General features: G+C 43.2%; 1 protein-coding gene across 1 annotated transcript in view; it reads right to left on the bottom strand.

Annotated features, from left to right (window-relative positions):
- The window catches only part of BRMS1L (BRMS1 like transcriptional repressor), a 56120-nt gene that overhangs the window by 29461 nt on the left and 3124 nt on the right, over positions 1–23535 (bottom strand). The window contains exons 2-3 of the mRNA XM_040412141.1: positions 15655–15745; positions 1192–1319 (exon numbers count right to left, since the gene is read on the bottom strand). Coding sequence (XP_040268075.1) covers positions 1192–1319; positions 15655–15745 — 219 coding nt within the window. The remainder of the gene's footprint in view (positions 1–1191; positions 1320–15654; positions 15746–23535) is intronic.

Consider the following 23535-nt stretch of genomic DNA (forward strand, 5'->3'; position numbering starts at 1 on the left):
ATGCACTACTGATGTCAGTGATTGGCTGCACGGTGACCTGTGTGCAAGAAGCATCACTGCTACAGCCAAGATGAGAACATCAGCGATGCAAGACTGGAGTGCAGCGCTGGAAGGGAACGGGAAGAAATGTGGTAAGTATTGCTTCTTTTGTTATTTTAGGCCATTTACAGCTAATGCCTGACTTTTTTTTTTTTTTTTTTAACTAGAACAATCCGTTCAAACTGTGTTTTTTTACAAGATATTTGAAAACTTGGTCCAGTGCAGGGGCGGCCACAAGGATAACGTCACATCCATTGCTCCATCCAATCGCTCACTGGTCTCAGATACGAGCCATTTGTGCATATGTGACCTCTAAGGCCAGTAAGCGATTGAATGATGGATGTGATATCATCAATGTAGGACCAGTGTGGCACTGGAGTGGTGGGACATTAAAAAGGTGGGTATATTATATACAGGCTCCAGTTCAGGGACAAGTGTTAAAAAATCTCAGGATACCATTATAACCCATATTCAGTAAGCTTCCCTAAGAAGCGATTGTAGACCGCCAGATTATTTAAAGGGGTAGTAAGATCGCAGAAACGGCCTGATTATTCCAGAAGTAGAATCTAGCACTTAGGCACTAAGACTTGAAACTAGCTGACTGCAAATACCTGAAAAAGGACAATTCTGCAATGTAAAAGGGAGAAATCTGCAAGAAGCTCATACAGATCACCACGCATTTTGGTCCAGATGACAGGATAGCTTTCCAGCCGGTACTGCTTTTCGTCTGAATCTAGCCGTACACATATAAAGTGGTATTTGGTATGTCCTATAGTACCCTTTATAAAAGGTATTCTACAGAAAAAATAAAAAATTTTACTTAAGCATGTTTTCTTACAAATCTGTGTTGGGCCGTTCCCATGGTATAACTCCTAGAAATATATAAATAAATTGACTACTGAGCGAGTACCATGTATGTCATTTGTGGCTGAGAGATCTCTCATGTGTATGGCAGCTTTTCATTATAACTATTCCTAACAAAAAAAGGAAAAGTATGGCCACCCTGAGAGCTCCCACCCAGAGTACTCCGAGGCTGTACAGTGACAGTATGCCGCGGCACAGAATAGGTGCAGCACTAAATAAGAACATTTGCCTTTCAGGGCTATGGTCCACATGAAGAGTTAATGTCTGCGTTAACGCAATTCTTCGTACCTGCGACTTTTGTTCGTATTTGCATGTTCTCCTGCAGAGCTGCCAGCGGTTCCAAGTATTCCGGAGCTTTCCCAGCAATCACTTCCTGTAACTTGGAATCCACTTGGCTCAAACGTTCTTTGTAAAGTCTAAAAATGAAAGATAGGAAAAAATAAAATATATAAAAAAATAAAAAAATAGGAAATCTGGTTCTGCAAAGATAGCTGAAAATGGTGATCTAGAGCACTTTTCCATTCTGCACATGCTGGATTCTCTAGGGGCACAGCCACACGTGGTATAAATGCCGTGGATTCTTCACAGGGCAATTTTGAGCAAAAAAAATCCTCAGCATTTGCATTACAAGAAAAGTGGATGAGATTTTAGAACTCAACCACACACTGTGGAGAAAACCCGCAGATTAGGCCAATTCAGGGCCGGACTGGAAATGTAAAGAGGCCCTGGTAAAACCTTAAAAGTAGCCCCGTGTAAGCGGGTCCCAAGTGACAGAGGGCGGGACAACAAGTAGACGGGGCCAGCAATCCTTAATGCAGCACAAAATACTGCAGCCCCCGCCACAGTATTCAACTGTATTAAAGTCCGGGGGATGGGGATGAGGATGAATTAAAGGGGCTGTCTGGGCTTTTAAAATTGATGACCAATCCTCAGGATAGGTCATCAATAACAGATCAGCAGGGGTCCGTCACCCCTGCCGATCAGCTATATGAGGTGATGGCGCTGCTGCTTTGCCTAAGACATGGTTGCGGCGAGCAGGAAGGGAGACAGCACGTGCACACTGCCTTTCATACAGCTGACTGGTGGGAGTTCAGGTGTTGGACCCCCACCGATCTGATATTGATGACCTATTCTGAGGATAGGTCATCAATATTAAAAGCCTGAACAACCCCTTAAGGACACGGACATATTTCAAGGACCAGGCCATTTTTTGCAAATCTGATCAATGTCAATTTATGTGGTGATAACTTTAAAACGTTTTTACTTATCCAGGCCATTCTGAGATTGTTTTTTTCGTCACATATTGTACTTCATGACACTGGTAAAATGGAGTCCAAAAAATTCATTTTTATTTATAAAAAAAATACAAAATTTACCAAAATTTTTAAAAAATTTGCTAAATTTTTCTACCTCTATACTACCTCTATAATACCTCCAAAAATAGTTATTACTTTACATTCCCCATATGTCTACTTCATGTTTGGATCATTTTGGGAATGATATTTTATTTTTTGGGGATGTTACAAGGCTTAGAAGTTTAGAAGCAAATCTCGAAATTTTTCAGAAAGGACCAGTTCAGGTCTGAAGTCACTTTGTGAGGCTTACATAATAGAAACCACCCAAAAATGACCCCGTTCTAGAAACTACACCCCTCAAGGTATTCAAAACTGATTTTACAGTTAGCCCTTTAGGTGTTCCACAAGAATTAATGGAAAATAGAGATACAATTTAAAAATTTCACTTTTTTGGCAGATTTTCCATTTTTTTTTTCCAGTTATAAAGCAAGGGTTAACAGCCAAACAAAATTAATATTTATTGCCCCGATTCTGTAGTTTACAGAAACACCTCATATGTGGTCGTAAACTACTGTACAGGCACATGGCAGGGCGCAGAAGTAAAGTAATGCCATACGGTTTTTGGAAGGCAGATTTTGCATGTCCCATTTGAAGCCCCCCTGATGCACCCCTAGAGTAGAAACTCCAAAAAAGTGACCCCATTTTAGAAACTATGGGATAGGGTGGCAGTTTAGTTGGTACTAGTTTAGGGTACATATGATTTTTGGTTGCTCTATATTACACTTTTTGTGAGGCAAGGTAACAAGAAATAGCTGTATTGGCACAGTTTTTAGTTTTTTTTTGTTATTTACAACATTCATCTGACAGGTTAGATCATGTGGTATTTTTATAGAGCAGGTTGTCACGGACGCGGCGATACCCAATATGTATACTATTTTTTTTATTTATGTAAGTTGTACACAATGATTTCATTTTTGAAACAAAAAAAATCATGTTTTAGTGTTTCCAAGGTCTGAGAGCCATAGTTTTTTCAGTTTTTGGGCGATTATCTTGGGTAGGGTATGATTTTTGCGGGATGAGATGACGGTTTGATTGGCACTATTTTGGGGTGCATATGACTTTTTGATCGCTTGCTATTACACTTTTTGTGATGTAAGGTGACAAAAAAACGTAATTAGACTTACCGGTAATTCTGTTTCCTTGAGTCCACCATGACGGCTCTACCATGATTGACCCCTTGACCTCTGTAGGGGCAGGAACACAGAGAGTTTAAAAGGCCACCACCCACTCTCACCCTCAGTGCTTTCCAAATTACCAAGTGGGTGCAGCCTTAGTTTAGGCAAAAATATATATAATTATTTTTTTTTTGAGTATTAATTCATACTCAACCCCTCCTTAATTCTCGGGGGGGGGGGGAGGGGAGGCCGTCATGGTGGACTCAAGGAAACAGAATTACCGGTAAGTCTAATTACGGTTTTTCCATTTCATCCACCATGACGGCTCTACCATGAGAACTACCAGATTACTTAATAGGGTGGGCAACTGCTTGCAGAACCTTCTGACCGAAGGTTAAGTCAGCAGAAGCAGAAACATTAATGCGGTAATGTCTGATAAAGGTATTTATACTTGACCAGGTGGCCGCTTTACAAATTTTGCCTAAGGAGACACCCCCTTTTTCTGCCCACGAAGAAGCAATAGCTCTTGTAGAGTGGGCTCTTATATTTGTAGGGCTGTTTAGACCTGACATTTGATAGCAACAGGCAATGGTAGATTTAATCCATCGTCCAATGGAGGCTTTGGATGCCTTTTTTTCCCTTGTTTGGACCTGCGTATTGAACAAGAAGATTGTCATCCTTCCTAAATTCCTTTGTTGCTGCTAGATACTGTATGATAGTATCCCGAACATCCAGGAGCTGGAACTGATCGTGTGATGGACCTGATAAATCCCTGGGAAAAGATGGAAGGACAATTTCCTGATCTCTGTGAAAGTCTGATACGACCTTCGGCAAGAAACCAGGATCCAAACGTAATACTATTCTATCTGGAAAGATAGTTGAGGTATGGTTCACGGCAGGATAGTGCCTGGATCTCGCCCAACAGTCTAGCCGAAGTTATGGCTACTAGGAAGGCCTCTTTTAATGACAGGTGTTTAAGTGAAATATCCTGAATAGGAAAAAAATTTAGATTTTGTAAGTCCTTTCAGGACCAAGTACAAGTCCCATTGAGGAGTCCTAGGGGTTAAGGATGGCCTTAACCTAGAGGCGGCTCTTATAAACCTCCTTATCCACTTATGGCTGGCCAGGTCTGTATTATAGCATGCCCCCAAGGCTGAGACCTGCACTTTAAGTGTACTTGGTATCAGGCCCAAATCCAATCCCTTTTGAAGAAAAATGATGATTACACTTACCGGTAATCAGATTTTCCTGACCCCACGACAGCACCTTAGAGAGATGGCTCCTCCCCCAGGACAGGAAACCTGCAGCATAAAAAGGTGGAGCCACTCTCCCACCTCAGCGAGTTTCCAGAGCATGAGAGGGACTCCCCTTTACGTTAGTTTAAATCTTATACACACTTTTTTTTTTTGCGACACCCGTGAACACACAGCCCCACACCAAGAGGGAGGGAATAAAGAGGTACTGTCATGGGGTCAGGAAAATCCAATTATCGGTAAGTGTAATCATAATTTTTCCCCTCCCCCACGACAGCACCTTAGAGAGAGATTTCAGAGATCATCCTCAGGGTGGGTGACAGAACTCAAGACCCTTGTGCCAAAGAGTAGGTCAGAAATAGAATCAAGCTGAAGCCTATAGTGCTTATAGAAAGTGGACGGAGAAGACCAGGTGGCTGCCCGACAAATCTGTTCTATGGATACGCTGGCCCTTTCCGCTCAGGAAGTAGACACCGCCCTCGTGGAGTGTGCCCTCACAGAAACACCAGACACTGAATACGCCAGGGATATAGCTTCTCTGATCCAGCGGGCAATAGACGCCTTAGAGGCTGTATTACCTTTCCTAACCCCACCGAATAGTATAAATAAGGCTGAAGATTTTCTCCAATCTTTAGTTACTTCCAGATACTGCAAAATACACCTCCTGACAACAAGGGAATGCAGCTCCTTCTCTCTGTCATCCTTCGGTTCTGAAAAGAAAGCTGGAAGAACTACCTCCTGAGCCCTATTTGATCTAGAAGGGACTTTCGGCATAAAACCGGGATCTGGTCTCAGCACTACCCCATCCTCTCGGACGGACATAAAAGGGGGGTTAATGGAGCGGGCTTGAATATCACCAACCCTCCTGGCTGACGTTAAGGCTACTAACAAAACCAGCTTAAGGGTAAGCAATTTAACTGAGCAAGAATCTAGCGGCTTAAAAGGATGTTTGGTTAAGGCATTCAATACTAAGTTAAGATCCCAGGGAGGCATCACCCTGTCAACTGCCTTGAAAAACCTAACCACCCATGGGTCCATGGCTCTAAACTCCTTCTCCCTAAGACTGACAATGCTGACACCTGCACCTTCAGTGTACTCTTTGCTAACCCGAGGGACAACCCTCTCTGGAGGAATTCTAACACCTGTACCATTCTAACAGCCAAGAGACTCTTTCTACGCCTATAAAAAAGGACAGGAATTTTCTCCAGACTCGCGCATAGATAACATTCGTTACCTCTTTCCTACTTTTCATTAGAGTGGAAATGACTTCCTTTGAAAATCCCTCACTGGCTAAAAATGACCTTTCAAATTCCATGCCGAAAGGTGTAGAGACTCTACTTCCAGGTGGAATACTGGACCCTGTGAAAACAGGTTTGGGATCCCTGGCAGAATCCATGGGTCCGAAACTGACATGGCTCTCAAAAGGGAAAACCATGCCCTCTTCGGCCAGAAGGGCGCTATTAGAATCACTCTCGCTTCCTCGTACCTGATCTTCCTCATCACTAGCGGAATCAACTGTAGAGGGGGAAAGGCATATCCTAGAGGGAAGTCCCATCTCTGGAGGAAGGCATCCACTCCAGATGGGCACTCCCTTGGACTGAGGGAAAAAAAACCTTTCTACCTTACTGTTTTCCCTTGTGGCGAACATGTCTACTGATGGAAGACCCCATAAATCTACTATCTGGGAAAAAACCTCTGGATTCAGAGACCACTCCCCCGGATGCAATCTGTGGCGACTCAAGAAATCTGCTTGAGAATTCTCGACCCCTCTTATGTGAATGGCTGAGAGATGTAGAACTCTCCCTTCTATTTCTTCGAAAATCCATTCCGTCTCCCTCCGTAAGGAATCTGACCTGGTTCCTCCCTGATGATTGAGGTATGAGACGACCGCCCGATTGTCGGACATAAATCTCACATGCCTGTTCTGGATCATAGGTAGAGCTGCTCTCACAGCTAGTAAGACCGCCCTTAGCTCTTTCCGATTTGGAGAAAAATTTCTCTGACCCTGGGACCATTCTCCCTGAAAAATCAGATCCTCCACATGAGCCCCCCATCCCCAGGGGCTGGCGTCTGTAGTTACTACTGGTTCCGGAAAGGACCAGGGAAGTCCCTGAGTCAAATTCTCTGCTTCCTTTTACCAACTCAGGGATGAAAGCGTTAGATCTGATAATTTTATAATAGACTCCAGGGACGTCCCTGCCCGTTTCGTGGCAGCCAGGATCTCTCCTTGTAGTTGCCAAGAGAGTCTTTGAGCCCACTGGACTGCTGGCATATGGGATGTCAGAACTCCCAAAAGTGACATAGCTTTCCTTATGGACAGGGCCTCTCCTGACTGAACCCTCTGAACTACCTCCTGAACCCCGGCAACTTTCTCCACTGTGAGGAAAGTTCTCTCCTGTCTGGAATCCAATACCAGGCCCAAGAAAACCTGACTTGTTGATGGCTGCATCCTGGTCTTCTGGAAGTTCAATAACCATCCCAGGGACTGAAGTACATCCATCACCCGATTCAGCGCCCTGACACACGTCTCCCGAGACTGGGCCACCACCAGAAAATCGTCCAGGTAAGGCATGAACGTGATGTCCTCCTTTCTGATGAAGGAAGCCATCTCCGCCACTACCTTGGTAAAGATCCGAGGCACCATAGAGAGGCCAAAGGGTAGTGCCTGGAACTGAAGAGGAAGAACACCAGAATCGGTTTTTACAGCCACCCTGAGGAATCTCTGGTGGTCTGGATGTATCGGGATATGATGGTAGGCATCCTTTAAATCCAGAACCGCCATATGGCATCCTGGAGATAAAAGATAGATTGCTGACCTGATAGTTTCCATTTTGAATTTTCTGGCCCTCAGAAATTTGTTCAGGAGTTTTAGATTTATAAATCGTCCGTTATGACCCATCTGGTTTCTTCACTAGGAACATAGTAGAATAGAAACCTCTCCCTAGCTCTAACTCTGGGACAGGAATCAACACATTCTTGTTATTAATTTTTTTATTTCTTGCATCATTGTGAGAGAGGATCTTGAGATCACAAATATTTCTGCGGGATGTCTCAAGAATTCCAATTTTAGACCTTCCTGCAGAAGTCCTACCAGCCATTTTCCTGCAATCTTCTCCCAAGCAGGAAGGAAGAAATGTAATCTTCCTCCTACTGGGATCATGGCGTCATTGCTTTCCCTGTTTTTCTGCACGGGCTGAGGCTGATATGAACAAAAAAAACGTATTCCCAGATCTAAGCCTTGCTCCCTGCTCTTTATCTCCCGTCTGCTTCTTACTCTGGAATCTAGACTGGTTCCGAAAGGGCCGTTTATACTGCTTAAACTGGGTGAAGGACTCCTGAGGAAATTTTTTCTTTCTATCTGCAGCCTTTTCAAGCAAAGAGTCTAGTTCTGACCCGAAAAGAAATTGGCCGTCACAGGGAATGCCACATAGCCTCAATTTCGAAGGCATATCTCCCCCTTTCCAATTTTTAAGCCACAAAGCTCGGCGTGCACAATTGGAAAGGGATGCTGCTCTGGCTTCCAGTCTCACTGCATCCACCGAGGCATCCGCAATAAAGTCTGCGGCCTTTTGGAAAGTGGGTATGGACGCTAACAACTGCTCCCTAGGACACTTGTCCCTAATCTGCCCTTCCAGTCTATCCAGCCATAGAGACATTGACCTCGCGACTACTGTGGCGGATTTACTAGGCCTAAATGCAGCCGCATAAGACTCGAACGTCCGGATCGCTGCCCTACCTGATAACTCTTTAAAGATGCCGAACTTCCGGTCACCTGACCGGAAGCGCACGGCCGTGGAACCCATGGACTTCCTGTATGACGCCATCCTATTGCGTCTGGTGGCGTCCTGGCTAGTCCGCGCTTACACTGGGGCCTTCTGGCCACACTACCCACGATGGTGCGGTTCTCCTCACCTGAGGGACCGACACCTTCTGCGGACTCCCGGTCTTTGCCGCTTTCACATCTTCCTTCAACCCCATACTTATGGGGGAGGAATCTTTAAGGCAGGTAAGAAGGAATTGTTGTCACTGACCCTCCAGTATCTACCAGGGCTTCCAGGTCAGGACAAACTGAACTGCAGGCTCCTGCACCAGGACAGGAAACCTCACTGAGGTGGGAGAGTGGCTCCACCTTTTTATGCTGCAGGTTTCCTGTCCTGGGGGAGGAGCCATCTCTCTCTAAGGTGCTGTCGTGGGGGGGGGGGGGGGGGGGGGGGAGAAATCAAGTATTTTCTCAATGCTTGGGGCAGAATCTACAGGAGGGTTCTGTCCTAGCCAGCTACTATACTACTTCCAGATTTTAAGATATATCGCAGAGGTTACTTTTTTCCTGCTGGATTTGAGGGTATTTATAACCTTTTCAGACAGCCCTCTGCTTTTTAGGACCTCGCGCTCAGGATCCAGGCTGATTATCTGAACAGTCCTGGATTCTGATGAAAGATTGGACCCTGCGAAAGGATGTTTCCCTGTGTGGGAGTTTTCCAGGGTTCTTCCAGAGCTAGTTCCCTTAGTACTGGGAACTAATTTCTTTTTGTCCAGTATGGAACCACTAGGATTACGGTTACTGGGTCCGATCTTATACCCCGATCTAATACTCGGGGTATTAGCGTCCAAGGGGGAAAGGCATAGGCTAGATCCCAAGTCCACCTGATTGAGAATGCATCCACTGTCCAAGGGTTCTCCCTGGGGTTTAGGGAGCAGATAGGATGAACTTTTGCGTTTTTACTTGACGCAAACAGGTCTATCTGGGGGGTCCCCCATCTCCTGGTGATCTGACGGAATACCTCCGAGTTTAGGGCCCATTCTCCTGGATCTATGGTCTTCCTGCTGAGGAAGTCCGCCTGTATATTTTCTGTACCTTTTAAATGGATAGCTGTGATGGATGGAACATTTCTTTCTGCCCAGAAGAATATTTTTTCCGCCAGATCTTTAAAGCTTGGGGATCTTGAGCCCCCCTGATGTTTTAAATATACAACTGCTGTTACGTTGTCTGAAAGAATTTTCAGGTGTCTTCCGGATACCTTGTCCTGTGACGCCTTCAGAACCTCCCAGATCGCCCTCAGTTCTCTGAGGCTTGATGATTTTATTTTTATGTTGTCCGACCAAGTGCCCTGGTAGATTAGTGAGCCTACCTTTGCTCCCCATCCTGTGCCACTTGCATCTGTATATATTTGTATTTCTGGATTTTTTATCCAGGGTACACCTCTTAGCAAGTTTTTGTTTTCCATCCACCAGTTCAAATCTGATCTTACGCGGTTGGGGGTGGAGATTCTTTTTTCTAGAGAGGACTGCCTCTTGTCCTAATTCGTCAGGATCCAAGACTGGGCTACCCTGGTATTAGCTTGGGACCAGGATACTGCCGTTATACAGGACGTCATCATTCCCAAGAGGCTCATGGCACTGCGGATGGAGCACTGAGACTGGCGTTAGAACTTTTTTGTTTTGTCTATAAAGGATTTTATTTTCTCCTGAGGGAGGGATGTTATGTGGGAAACTGAATCCAGGATCACTCCCAAAAATGTAATTCTGGTGGATGGAACTGTGCACAATTTATTTAGGTTTATTATCCAGCCTAGGTCTGAGAACCTGCGTATTAGGTCGTTGGTAAGGCTGGTTGTCTCCAGTTCCGAGGACCCCAGAACTAAGAAATCGTCTAGGTACGAAAATACTTTTATTCCTTCTGCTCTGAGGGGGGATATCATTTCCACTACGAGCTTTGTGAATACCCTTGGAGCAGAGGAAATTCCAAAGGGTAACGCGGTGAACCGGAAGTGTTTTACTTCTCCAGAGTTGTCTACTAGGGCAAATCTGAGATGTTTTGTTTATGGGGACGTGATAGTAAGCGTCCTTGAAGTCTATGGACGTCGTGAAATCTCTGGCTTTAATTAAAGGAATGATGGTTGCTATGGATTCCATCTTGAATTTTCTGTATGTGATAGCTTTGTTTAGTCCCTTTAGATAAATAATAGTGCGGAAGGAACAGTCTGGCTTTTGAACCAGGAATAAGTTGGAGTAGTAACCCCTTCCTCTTTCCGCACTGGGGACTTCTGCTACCACTCCTGAATCTATAAGTTGAAGGACCCCCTGCCAGATTCTTTCTAGAGTGTTTTGGCTGTGAGAACTTTTTTTGGAGGGACTGAGGAAAATTCTATCCGGTAGCCATTTCCTAAGATGTCTAAGGCCCACGGATTTTTGGTCACAGTTTCCCAACGGGACAGAAAATTCCTCAGTCTCCCACCTACTCTGGCGTCATTGCTTATCGGTTTGCTTATTCTGGGGGTTGAGAAGGAATCCTCTGCCTTTTCCCCCCTTTCTGGTAACTCCACCTACCAGACTTCCCTTTGCCCCTATAGGATATAGTCTGGGTATTAAAGGAACGAAAGGGCTTCTTTTTACTTTCTTCCGGAAACCCTTTCTTTTTGTCTGCTGCTTTCTCAAGGATGGAGTCTAGCACGGGTCCAAAAACGTATTCCCCAGATAGAACATAGCTTAGCTTTTGAGGTTCTATCCCCTCCCCATGCTTTCATCCACAATGCCCTTCTAGCTGAATTGGAGAGAGCAGCATCCTTGGCGGCGAACCTCACAGACTCAGCTGAGGCATCCGCCAAGAATGCGGTGGCTGATTTAAGGAGTGGAATAGAATTTAATATTTCCTCTCTTGGGGATTTATTTTTAATATGGTTTTCCAACTCATGGAGCCAGAAACCCATGGACCTAGCTACCGACTTCATTTGTTTTTATACCAAACATGGACGCCTCTCAGGATTTTTTTTTTAGAAGTGAGTCAGCCTTCCTTTCCATTGGGTCTTGTAATTGTGACGAGTCCTCAAATGGGAGGGAGGTTTTTTTGACTACCTTTGCCACCTGGACGTCAATTTTTGGTGTCTCATTAAACAATTTAACATCAACCGGATCAAATAATAGGCTATTCCTGAATTCCTTGGATACCCCCGGTCTTCTCTCAGGATCCGTCCATTCATCCAGGATCATATCTTATGTTTTCGTTCACAGGAAATACTTTTAATTTTTTGGCTTCAAGTCCCCCGAACATTTTATCCTGGACAGATCGTGTTTTTTTCACCTCCTCAATGCCCATGGTTGCTCTGACAGCGCCCAATAATTCCTCCATGTCCTCAGATGAGAAGAAGTATTTCTTACTATCTTCCACAATTTCTCCCTCAGACAGAGTGTCAATATCTACATTCTGTCTAGAGGTGGAATGTCCTCTGAGTCAGAGGAGGATGGAACAGACACCTTAGGTTTTTTTGTCGGTGGTGTTGGAGGGACAGATTTGAGAGAGGCCAGGGAGGACTTTATTTTGCTCTGAATCAAGAATTTGACTTCCATGAGTATGGATGGTTGCTCCTCCTTCACAAGATGATTGATGCAAACTTGGCAGAGTTTCTTTTTGTGATTTTCTGGAAGCCTCTTTCTACAAGTCGCACACCTAGGGACTTTAGTTTTAGTTCTGGGCTCTTTTACGCCCTATAAGAGAGGAGTAACCAGGTATCAATAGACAAGACAAGTATAGCAGGGCGGTATGATAGACCATTTTTTTCTCCCCACAGGGGAACTCACGGTTGGAGTAGCCGAGGGGGCTTCAGAAGATTCCATCTGGACTGCAGGGACAGACATCTGGAGCTTGGAGACACTCAGAGGGAGGCCCAGTCGCGTTCCACCGCATCTTCAGACTGCCGCCTCTAAATGCCCAGAGCGGCGTCTGACGTCATCGCAGTGCGCGCGTCTGGTCCAAGCTCCGCCCCCTCAGCCTCTTGCCGGTCCGTAGCAGAGTGTAGCGCTGAGGCTTTTCTACAGGGAGTCGGCGTGTAGCATGTCTCTGCGGCACGCGGTCAGCTTCTTCAATGTAGGGAAGGGGGACCAGACACTATGAGGAGAGATACAGGCCCCTGCTGACAGGGACGAGATGCAGCTCCATTGTCTTCCTCTGCCCAGCTTTGGACTCAACTGCAGGAGGGCAGAGGGAAGGGACATAGATCCCTAAGGTATTTAAAATAATAAAAAGTAGAAAGAAAAGCCTTCACCTCCACCAGGAGGACTCTCTGTGAGGTGCCCCCGTAGGGACAGGAAACAGAGGGTGAGAGTGGGTGGTGGCCTTTTAAACTCTGTGTTCCTGCCCCTACAGAGGTCAAGGGGTCAATCGTGGTAGAGCCGTCATAGCTTTTTTTACGGTATTCATCTAAATGGTTAGGTCGTGTGATATTTTTATAGAGCAGGTTATTACAGACGTGGCAATACCTAATATGTATACTTTTTTTTTTATTTACTTAAGTTTAAAAAAAATAAAAATAATGATGTTTTAGTGTCTCCATATTCTAAACCATAGTTTTTTTTTTTTTTTTTTTGGGCGATTGTCTTAGGTAGGGGCTAATTTTTTGCGGGATGAGGTGACTGTTAGATCGGTACTATTTTGGTGGGCGTACGCCTTTTTGATCGCTTACTGTTGTACTTTTTGTGGTGTAAGGTGACAAAAAAATGGTTTATTTAGCACAGTTTTTATTTTTTATTGTGTTCATCTGAGGGGTTAGGTCATATGATATGTTTATAGAGCCGGTCGATACGGACGCGGCAATACCCAACATGTCTTTTTTCCCCCTATTTTCTACCATTTTTTTTTTTTTTTACTTTATTTGGGGGGAAATGACCTTTATTTTTTACTTGAAACTTAATTTTTGGGGGGGAACTATTTTTTCAACTTTTTTTTTTCACCTGTACGCCCTGTGTCCCTAACAGGTTAAGAAGGAGGATAAATGGCCACCATCCAGATGCACAAGTACCTGACGCTTCTAGCACTAATGCTAGAGCATCAGATAGTTGTGTACCCAGCCGTCAGCTGCGAGGAGGGGCGCCGCCTGGGTTTCTGGCCACCGGGAAGTTTCCCTGTAGAGTCTATGGCCAGTCCGTCCCTGAGCTGATTGGTGCTACGAGTTTTCAATCTGAAGCATGTCTACTGTTTGACACATGGCTTTCTACCTTGGCAATGCAAAGGCTGAAGGCAGTGGAAGACCCGCTGCGATCCTAGCAGAAGTGCCAACACAAACACCAGCCCAGTTCAGATGTTTTTTGCAGTAGCAGTTTTCGGCCAAATCTGCTGTGGATTAAAAGGGATTCTCCAGGAATTAAGAAAATTAAAATACTTAAATATTACTTTATTATAAATCTATTCCCAAATAACTTACATTAGTTATAATGGTTCGTTTTGTCTAGAGAGCAATAATTAGGAGAAATAAAATGTCCGCTGTCCTATTAGTACATAGAAAACCTGCCCGAATCACACAGCAAGACAAGTTACTTCACAATTCTGAGCTAAAGAGCTGCCTCATCCTCCTCCTGCTCTACCTGTCCGGGATTATGATCCTGAATACAGATGATAAAGATCTTTAGCTGAATCTCTGTTGGAATTGAGTTCATGAGCAGATTTGGCTAATGAGCAGCAGCTCTTGTTTACAGCCTCCATTATCACAGCAACAAATTTTCTCAGAATGTCCTGTCCATCCTTTCTGTACTTCATGTCTCCTCATGAACTCCATTCCCACAAAGATTCAGCTAGATATCATATTAAACTGTATTCAGGATCATAATCCCTGACAAGCAGAGCAGAGAGGAGGATGAAGCAGCTCTTTACCTCAGTGTTGTGAAGTAACTTGTCCTGCTGTGGGATTAGGACAGGTTTTGTATGTGCTAATAGGACAGCAGCCATTTTGTTTCTCATAATCATTGCTACCTAGACAAAACAAGCCATTATAACTAATGAAAAGTATTTGGGAAAAAATATTTATAATAGAAGTAATATTCACGTATTTTCATTTTCTTAATTCCCGGAGAACCGCTTTAAGTCGCTATGTGTGGCTGTACACAATTGAAAGAGCTCTGGAACCTAAAACTGTTTTCAAGGTAAAGACAATGATTGCTTTCTTAGGAGAGGCCATCAATGTGTGCATCCTTGCTCCTCCCTCTCCTTGATTGACAGGGATCATGCCTAGTTATCTTACCTGGCCCTGTCAATCAAAAAGGAGAAGGAAGGGCTGGCAGAGGAACCAGGAGGAGCAAGGGTGCACAGAGTGGCTTAGTCCCGCCATTAGTGCACCTAATCGATCATTTGCATATGGATTTAAAATACTTTTTCTCTAGGCTGAGGTGAAGAATCGTTAAGTGAAAAGCATCACTACATTCACCTGAACTTGTTCTACAAAGCATTGTGCCTGGTTTAACAGGGAATTTCCTGGTGACATGTTCCCTTTAAGATCATTATTCCAGTAATTCTACTGTCTGTATTCAGTCACTTGGTAGGATTTATACTTTCCTTTCGTACTGTATATTCATTCAGTATTGTGTCACTTTGTATAATCCACATTTATTATAACTGTACATAACTATTGGGTGCTTAGGAAATGGTCTCCCTTACATATAATACAGGGTTCGAAACTACAACTCTCAGAATCCTCCTTTCATTAGGGGTTGTGCAGTACAAACTGATGACCTGTCTTCAGGATAGGTCATCCACATCAGATTGGAAGGGGTCCGACTCCCGGCATGCCCGCTGGTCAGCTGTTAAAAGTTAAAAAATTACCTGTGCGTCGTCTCCTTTGCTCGACCGCTGCAAAGGAGATGGTGCCCAAGTAATTTTGAGGCGGAGGCAGCACTCGCACAAGTGCCGCTACCCCTTTAAACAGCTGATCAGCGAGGGTGCCGGATGTCAGACTCCCTTTAATCTGATGTGGATGACCGGTCACAAATATGATTGCACTGCACAACCCCTTTCGAATAACAGTGTGCATGCTGGAAGTTGTAGTCTCACAGCCGCTGGAGTGTCGGAGGATGCAGACCCTGATATTATATATGGAGGCAGTTTCAGCTATAGTAATACAGTACAGATATCAAGCACCTTCTTAATACACTAACAGTGAGAAGGTACGAATGGATATCATCAAGTCCTTCCCCCTACACGTTATTTTCCTTGAAGAAGTCCCATTTATTTCTATATATCTTCCTGGATGGTAATAAAACACTTACTGATCTTTAAGATCTGTAAACTGCTTTTCGAGGTTTGACATTTCGTCGAGGCACTCCATCCGCCTCCGCTCGCAGTCCTCATCATCCATCTCTGCAAGAAAACCAAAAGAAACCCCATGCGGGGGTATTTATCATCAGGGGAATTATTAAAAAGTCAGTTTTGCAGGAGTCGGTCTTGTTGTAATTTGGGCCAAAATGTATTAAATGTCACAGGCGGTTTGATTAATTTGATGTGCCTTTAAAGTGTACCTAAACCTCTCCAAATACTTCATTTAAAAACTTATTGTAAATGCAAAAAACTAAGCTTTCAAGATTTTATTATTTTAACAATTTTCCTAGCTAAACACGTACCTGAAGTTTAGGTGCCCATTGCGCTTTAGGGTTCGTACTCCAGCACAGCGCTGTGCATGGCGGTATGGACTCCCCTAAAGCACGGAGAATCGCTGCCTCTACCAGGGCTGCTCTCCTAATGCCTGGCATAGGGTACTTTCACACTAGCATTGCTTGAATCCTGCGTTCAATTCCGTCACCGGCACTGCCCGCCGGATCCGTAAAAATGTGTGAAAACGGATTACATTTGAATCCTGACCAGGATTTTGATCACAATGAAAAAATGCATTGGAAAAAACGGATCCGCCATTTATGGACTAACTTTTTTTTTCACATTTTTCGGGTTTAACATGCAAAAGCCGGATCTGGTTTGACGGAACACACGGCGCAGGATCCGGCGTTAATGCAAGTCAATGGGAAAAAGGCCGGATCCAGCGTTCAGTCAAAGTGTTCCGGATTTTTGGCTGGAGGTAAAAACACAACATGCTACGGTTTTCTGAAAAGCCTGATCAGTCAAAAAGACTGAACTGAAGACATCCTGATGCATCCTGAACGGATTACTCTCCATTCAGAATGCATGGGGATAAAACTGATCAGTTCTTTTCTGGTATAGAGCCCCTAGGACGGAACTCAGCGCCGGAAAAGAAAAACGCTAGTGTGAAAGTACCCATACATGGGTTACGGTTTAGCAGAGCGGGCACAGGCAGAGGAGCGGTGTCTTATGTGAGCTCCTGCCCTTCGCTCTGTTAATAGACTGTACTGGAGTACGGACCCTAAAGCACAATAGGCACCTGAACTTCAGGTACCCTTTTAGCTGGGAAAATGTTAATAAATTAGAAAATCGGAATTAGTCTTATCAGTAATTCTGTTTCCTTGAATCCACCATGGCGGCATAGATATGGAGAAATTTACCCCTGACTTCTGTAAGGGCAGGAACAGAGAAGGGTTAAATTTCTCCCTCCCACCACCATTCCTCAGTGTTAACGAAAGTGCCTATATACAGTGCTACCCATTATTATTCATACCCCTGGCAAATTTGGACTTAGTTACTTTTATTCAACCAGCAAGTAATTTTTTGACGGGAAATTACATAGGTGTCTCCCAAAAGAGAATAAGACGATGTACAAGAGGCATTATTGTGGGGAAAAAACATTTCTCAGCTTTTATTTACATTTGAGCAAAAAGTGTCCAGTCCAAAATTATTCATACCCTTCTCAATAATCAATAGAAAAGCCTTTATTGGCTATTACAGCAATCAAATGCTTCCTATAATTGCAGACCAGATTTTTGCAGGTCTCCACAGGTATTTTTGCCCATTCATCTTTAGCAATGAGCTCCAAATCTTTCAGGTTGGAGGGTCTTCTTGCCATCACCCTGATCTTTAGCTCCCTCCACAGATTCTCAATTGGATTCAAGTCTAGACTCTGGCTGGGCCTCTCCAAAACGTTAATGTTGTTGTCTGCTAACCATTTCTTCACCACTTTTGCTGTGTGTTTTGGGTCATTGTCATGCTGAAATGTCCACTGGTGCCCAAGGCCAAGTTTCTCTGCAGACTGCCTGATGTTGTCGTTGAGAATCCTCCTTGCTCTTTTTTCATGGTGCCGTTTACTGTGATTAGGTTCCCTGGACCATTGGCTAAAAAACACCCCCAAAGCATTAGGTTCCCACCACCATGTTTGACAGTGGTGATGGTGTTCTTTGGGTTGAAGGCTTCTCCCTTTTTACGCCAACTGGACACTTTTTGCTCAAATGTAAATAAAAGCCGAGATTTTTTTTCCCCCCACAATAATGCCTCTTGTACATAGTCTTATTATCTTTTGGGAGACACTTATGTCATTTCCCGCACTCTGACCTTTGTTCGTGTTCCAGTTCACTTAGGACCGAAGCTCTCTTGCACGTAGGTAGATCTGTATTGAAGTAGTAACGAAGATTTTTCCATGATTTTCAAATCGCAAAGAGTCCTTAGTGAATAAAACCAGCAATGTTTGAACAGTGAGTCTTCTTAATCTTTCATTGGATTGTACCAAACGCGTTTCGGGACTACGGTCCCTTCCTCAGTGGTGACAATCCTCCATGAAAGATTAAGACGACTCACTCTTCAAACATTGCTGGTTTTATTCACTAAGGACTCTTTGCGATTTGAAAATCATCGAAAAAGCTTCCTTACTTCTTCAATACAGATCTACCTACGTGCAAGAGAGCGTCGCTCCTAAGTGAACCGGCACACGAACAAAAGATCAGAGTGCGGTGCTAGCTAAGCGTGGGAAAAAGAAGTAGCGAGGACGCCAAACCGTGAGTTGAACGAGTACACTGAAGTGTTATACATCTCTCACGAAAATAACATATCGCATGCTATTCTACCCAAGACTATTTTCGATAATATATGAGAATGAAACCAGCAAAGGGAATCTACTAAATAAGATTATTTGGAAATTAGGACGCCATTTATATATCTAGAGTAGCGGGACGCCGCTAACTCGTGCGAACTTCTTTTAAACCATACAAATTTATTTCCTTACACCAATATTCTTGAATGTTGAAGATATTTTCGTAAGAACTTTTTGAAAGGATCCGAACATTTTTTATGTACCCAGGTACATGTTTTTGATGCACTTAGCCTTCAGGTCCCTGACTATCTTTGATTGTTACTTGCCTTGTATTGCATAGATTTTCAAATTGTTCCATGTAACAACCGATTTATTCAGCATCATTCGATCACATTGATTTTATTGATTGTTTGGGATTGTTGTATGCTGCTAACGAATTTGCACTTTAGATACCCTCTTCTGGAAGTATTATACAGGACTGCTGCTATCTATTGTACCCCATTTACTTGTATTTTATCCTATTTTTTCATTGTTCAAATAAATTGCTCTTAATTTGTTCTCTGTTGTCAGTGAGTGCCCAGTTTTTACTTAGAAAAATTTCAAATTTGGCTCCTAAATTTTTCAGGTTAGGAGCCAATGGCTCCTTGATAATTTTTTTAGTCTGGAGCCCTGTTAAGGCAAACAGATCCACAGAAGGAAGGCCCTATTTTTCCATTATTAGTTTGAATATTTCTGGGTTTAGTGACCATTCTGCCTGATCCAATTTTTCTCAACTGAGAAAGTCCGCCATTTGATTTTGAGATCGACTGATGTTATCGATTCCACTGTCCTTTGCGCCCAGAAAAATAATTTTCCCTGAGAGGTTTAGTAATTTCTCTGATCTGGTTCCCCCCTGATGTTTGAGGTAGGCTACACTAGTGGTGTTGTCCAAGAAAAATTTTATGTGACAACTTCTCAGGGTTTCTGATGTTGCTTTTAAGGCTTCCCAAGCTGCTCTTAGTTCTCGATAGTTTGAAGACTGGTTGCTTATTTCTGTTGACCATGTGCCCTGGTAGATGTTTTCTCCTATTTTTGCACCCCCACCTGTCTTCCTTGCATCTGTTTGAATCTGGATCACCGGAAATTTTTGCCATGCAACTGCTTTTTTTTTTTTTTTTATGAATATTTATTTTATTTTAGAAACTACAAATTAGTACAAAGTCCAATATTGATCAAGTCAGTATACATAACACAATAATTATAAACAACATTGTGGCAAACTTGTACCGATCAATATAAGTTTACACCCAATATAATAATAATTATACTAATAATACCCCCCCCCCCCCCCATATTGGCTGCCGTCCAATCCATTCAATCAGCTATAGAACAGCATTAAATATACCTAAGAGGTCTTGCGTGACACCCCCTACTTTCTTGCGATATCCTCATATACTCTAATTTGTTGAAGGTATAAACTCCACTCGCTTACCGAGGGCGGGGAGACAGAGCCCCCAATACTTAAACCAACAGAGCTTTGGCGACCATCAGACCCCTCAACCAGATCTGTCTGACCCGGAGGGGGGTTTCCATTTCTGAGAGATAGTATCCCAAAATCACTGTCAAAATGCCCGGGTTGTAATTCGACGCGGACTCCTTTTGTTAGGGAGGAAGAGAACACTTGGTCCCAATATTTTTTGATTTTACTACAGCCCCAAAGCAAGTGTATATAGTCGGCATTAACATATCCACATTTAGGGCAACAACACTCCCTAGTTTTATTTTGACGGAATTTTCCTTGGATTTTTTGGGGTATAATATAATCGATTGCCAAAATCTTAAATTGGATTAATCTATGGGCATTGGAGACCGACGCCTTCTTCACATTCTTATAGATGGAAGACCACTGTAGTGGAGAGCAATTCAACTCTTGCTCCCACTTAGTTGGACTATTAAAAGGAGTAACAGTTGCCAATGCCGTTCGGAGTTTAGCGTACAATGCAGAGATCTTCACCTTCTCGTACTTGTGAGCACAACTGCTTTTGACATGTTCTCTGATCTTGTCCACCACTGAAGCTAGGATTTTACGTGTCCTGGAATATAAACTTTGTGGTCTAGGGACGTCTGACTTTTGTCACATTTTTTTTAATAGCCAAAGTTAGTCTGGCTTCATGCTACAGAAGCAATACATTAGGTCAACAATCCAGTAAACTCATATACTTCTCGAATCTAGCACATCTTTCTTGATTGGAAGTTCCAGATTTTCTGTTTTAGAGAAAGTCTCTTTCTTGTGGTAGAATAGACACCTGTTTTTCTGAATCTAATTCTACCTCTATAAATGTCATTTTTGTAGTTGGGTAGAGACACGAGTTTTCAGGTTTAAAACCCACCTAGTTCTGGGTAAGAGGGATAGAAAGTATTTTATTTCCTATAAGAAAATCGTCTAGTTAAGGAATGATAATTTTCCCTTCTTTCCTCAGGAATGTATCATCTCTACAATTATTTTGTTGACAACCCTTGGAGCAGAAGAGATGCCAAAGGGGAGCGCCACAAAATTGGAAATGTTTATCTTCCCTGCTAGATCTCTTGGGCAAATCTCAGAAATTTCTGAGACTGTAGATGAATTGGACATGATGGTAAGCATCTTTCAAGTCGACTGCAACACATGAAGGCATTTTCCTCTATCAGGGGAATTATGGCATTCAGAGATTCCATTTTGAATTTTTTATATGTTATATACCTGTTTAGGGTTTTCAGGTTTATTATTGTACGAATGAACCTTCTGCTTGTTTCACTAGGAACAGGTTGGAGTAATATCACTGGCCCTTCTGAAATCTTGGAACCTGCGTGACAGCAATTTTTATTAGGTCCTGAACCCCAACCGCCACCCCCCCCCCGCCAGATGTTTCGATGAGGAATCTGACTTGTGTGGGGTGACTATAAAAAAAATTTTTTTGGGGGGGGGGGGGGGGGGGGGTCTAAACAAAATTCTATTTTGTATCCATTCTCTATGACAGGGATCAGCAACCTTCGGCACTCCAGCTGTTGTGGAACTACAATTCCCAGAATGCTCCATTCATTTCTATGTGATTTCTTAGAGCAGAGCAAGTATGCATGCTGGGAGTTGTAGTTTCACAACAGCTGGAGTGCCGAAGGTTGCCTACCCCTTTGCTATGATATTTAAGATCCAAGGGTTTGAAGTTACACCTTCCCATTTGGGTAGAAATCTCATTAGCCTCCCCCCTATCTCGGCGTCATTGTTTGTCTCCTGTTTTATTATGGGGGTTAAGAAGAAACTCTCTTCCTTTCCCCCCTTTTTGGTAGCTCCAGCGCCCCATCTTCCCTTTACCTCCATCTTTCTAATTGTTATAGGGGGCGAAAGGGCAATTTCCATCTGAAGGTCTTCTCTTCCAGGAAGCACTTATTTTTTTTCTCTGCTGCTTTTTGTAGAATTGTATCTAGTATAGGCCAAAAATAAATCTCCTGAGAAGGCTATGGAACATAACCTCATCTTGGAGGTTTTTATCGCCAGACCATGATTTCATCCATAACACCCTTCTAGCTGCATTTGAAAGACCAGCATCCTTAACCCCTTAAGGACCCTGGGATTTTCCATTTTTGAGTTTTCGATTTTCCATTTTTGCGTTTTCGTCTTTCACTCCCCGCATTCCCATAGTCCTGTTTTATTTTTCCATTCACATAGCCTTATGAGGGCTTATTTTTTGCGGAACAGGTTGTACTTTCTAATGACACCATTTACAGTTGCATACCATGTAGTAGGGAGCGGGGAAAAAAATTCCAAATGGGGTAGAATTGGGAAAAAACGCAATTCTGATAAAAGGTTTTTATTTTTTTTACACTGTACACTATGTGGTAAAATTGACCTGTTATCTTCATTCTACAGGTCAGTACGGTTCCAACGATACCACACTTGAATAATTTTTCTTGCGTTTTAATACTGAAAAAAAATATATATAATTTAGGATTTTCTTTTTTTTTTTTCAGAACCATTATCTGACCCCTATACATTTCTTTGTAGCTATGAGTACAGGCTGTGCGAGGGCCATTTTTGCGGGGGACGATACTGTTCTTTTTATGATACCAATTTTCAGTGTTGTGCGACTTTTTGGATCACTTTTTATTAAAAAAATTATTGGGTAGTTAAGTGAGAAAAAAATGGCTGTTTTATTTTATTTTTTCCGCTACGCCGTATGCCTTTAATATGTTATATTTTAATAGTATGGGCATTTCGCTACCCGGCGATGACCATGATGTTTTATTTTTTGATTTGTTAAGTATTTTTATTTTAGGAAAGGTGTTTGTTATTTGAACTTTGTTTTTTTTTTATAGTATTCATGGCTAAATAGCCCATCTTTGAAGACTTCAATTGCCTATATCAATACAAAGGCTGCCACCTAGTGGCCTGTATTGATATATACATCTCTGGATAGATCATCAGCATCTGATCGGCGGGGGGTCAGACACCCAGGACGATCAGCTGTTTGAGAAGACAGCGGCGCTGACAGTAGCGCCGCTGCCTTCTCACCGTTTACCACAGGCCCAGTGACGTCACGACTAGTATCAATGGCCTGGGTGGGGCTAAGCTCTGTTCACTTGAATGGAGCTTAGCCCCGCCCAGGCCAGTGATACTAGTGGTGACGTCACTGGGCCTGTGGTAAACAGCGAGAAGGCCGCGGCGCTACTGCCTTCTCAAACAGCTGATCGGCGGGGGTCCGACACCCGGGACCCCCACCGATCAGATGCTGATGATCTATCCAGAGGATAGATCAGTTTTAAAAAACTGCAGAACCCCTTTAACCAGATTCCGCAGAGGCATCCACAAGAAAGACCATAGCCGATTTCAGTAAAGGGACAGAATTAATTATAGCCTCTCAGAGTTTTATTTTTTTAAATGGTTTTCCAGTTCATTAAGCCAAAAGGTACATTGATCTGGCTACTGATGTGGCTGCTATATTTGTTTTTAGTCCATACATGGCGCGCCCTCCCAGGATTTCCGGTAAAGACTATCAGCTTTTCTCTCCATTGGAAGAATCTTCAAATGATAGGGAAGTTTTTTTTTAACCCCCTGGCCACTAGAACATCAAATTTTGGGATTTCATCAAATATCTTTGATTCTACAGAATCAAATAAAAAGGCGATGTTTGAATTCCCTGTCTTTTCTCTGGGTCTAACCACTCGTCCAACACCATGTCCTTAATATTTTCATTTATGGGGAAAATTGAAC

The sequence above is a fragment of the Bufo bufo genome, chromosome 11 (assembly GCF_905171765.1).
Source record: "Bufo bufo chromosome 11, aBufBuf1.1, whole genome shotgun sequence".
NCBI classification, from domain to species: domain Eukaryota; kingdom Metazoa; phylum Chordata; class Amphibia; order Anura; family Bufonidae; genus Bufo; species Bufo bufo.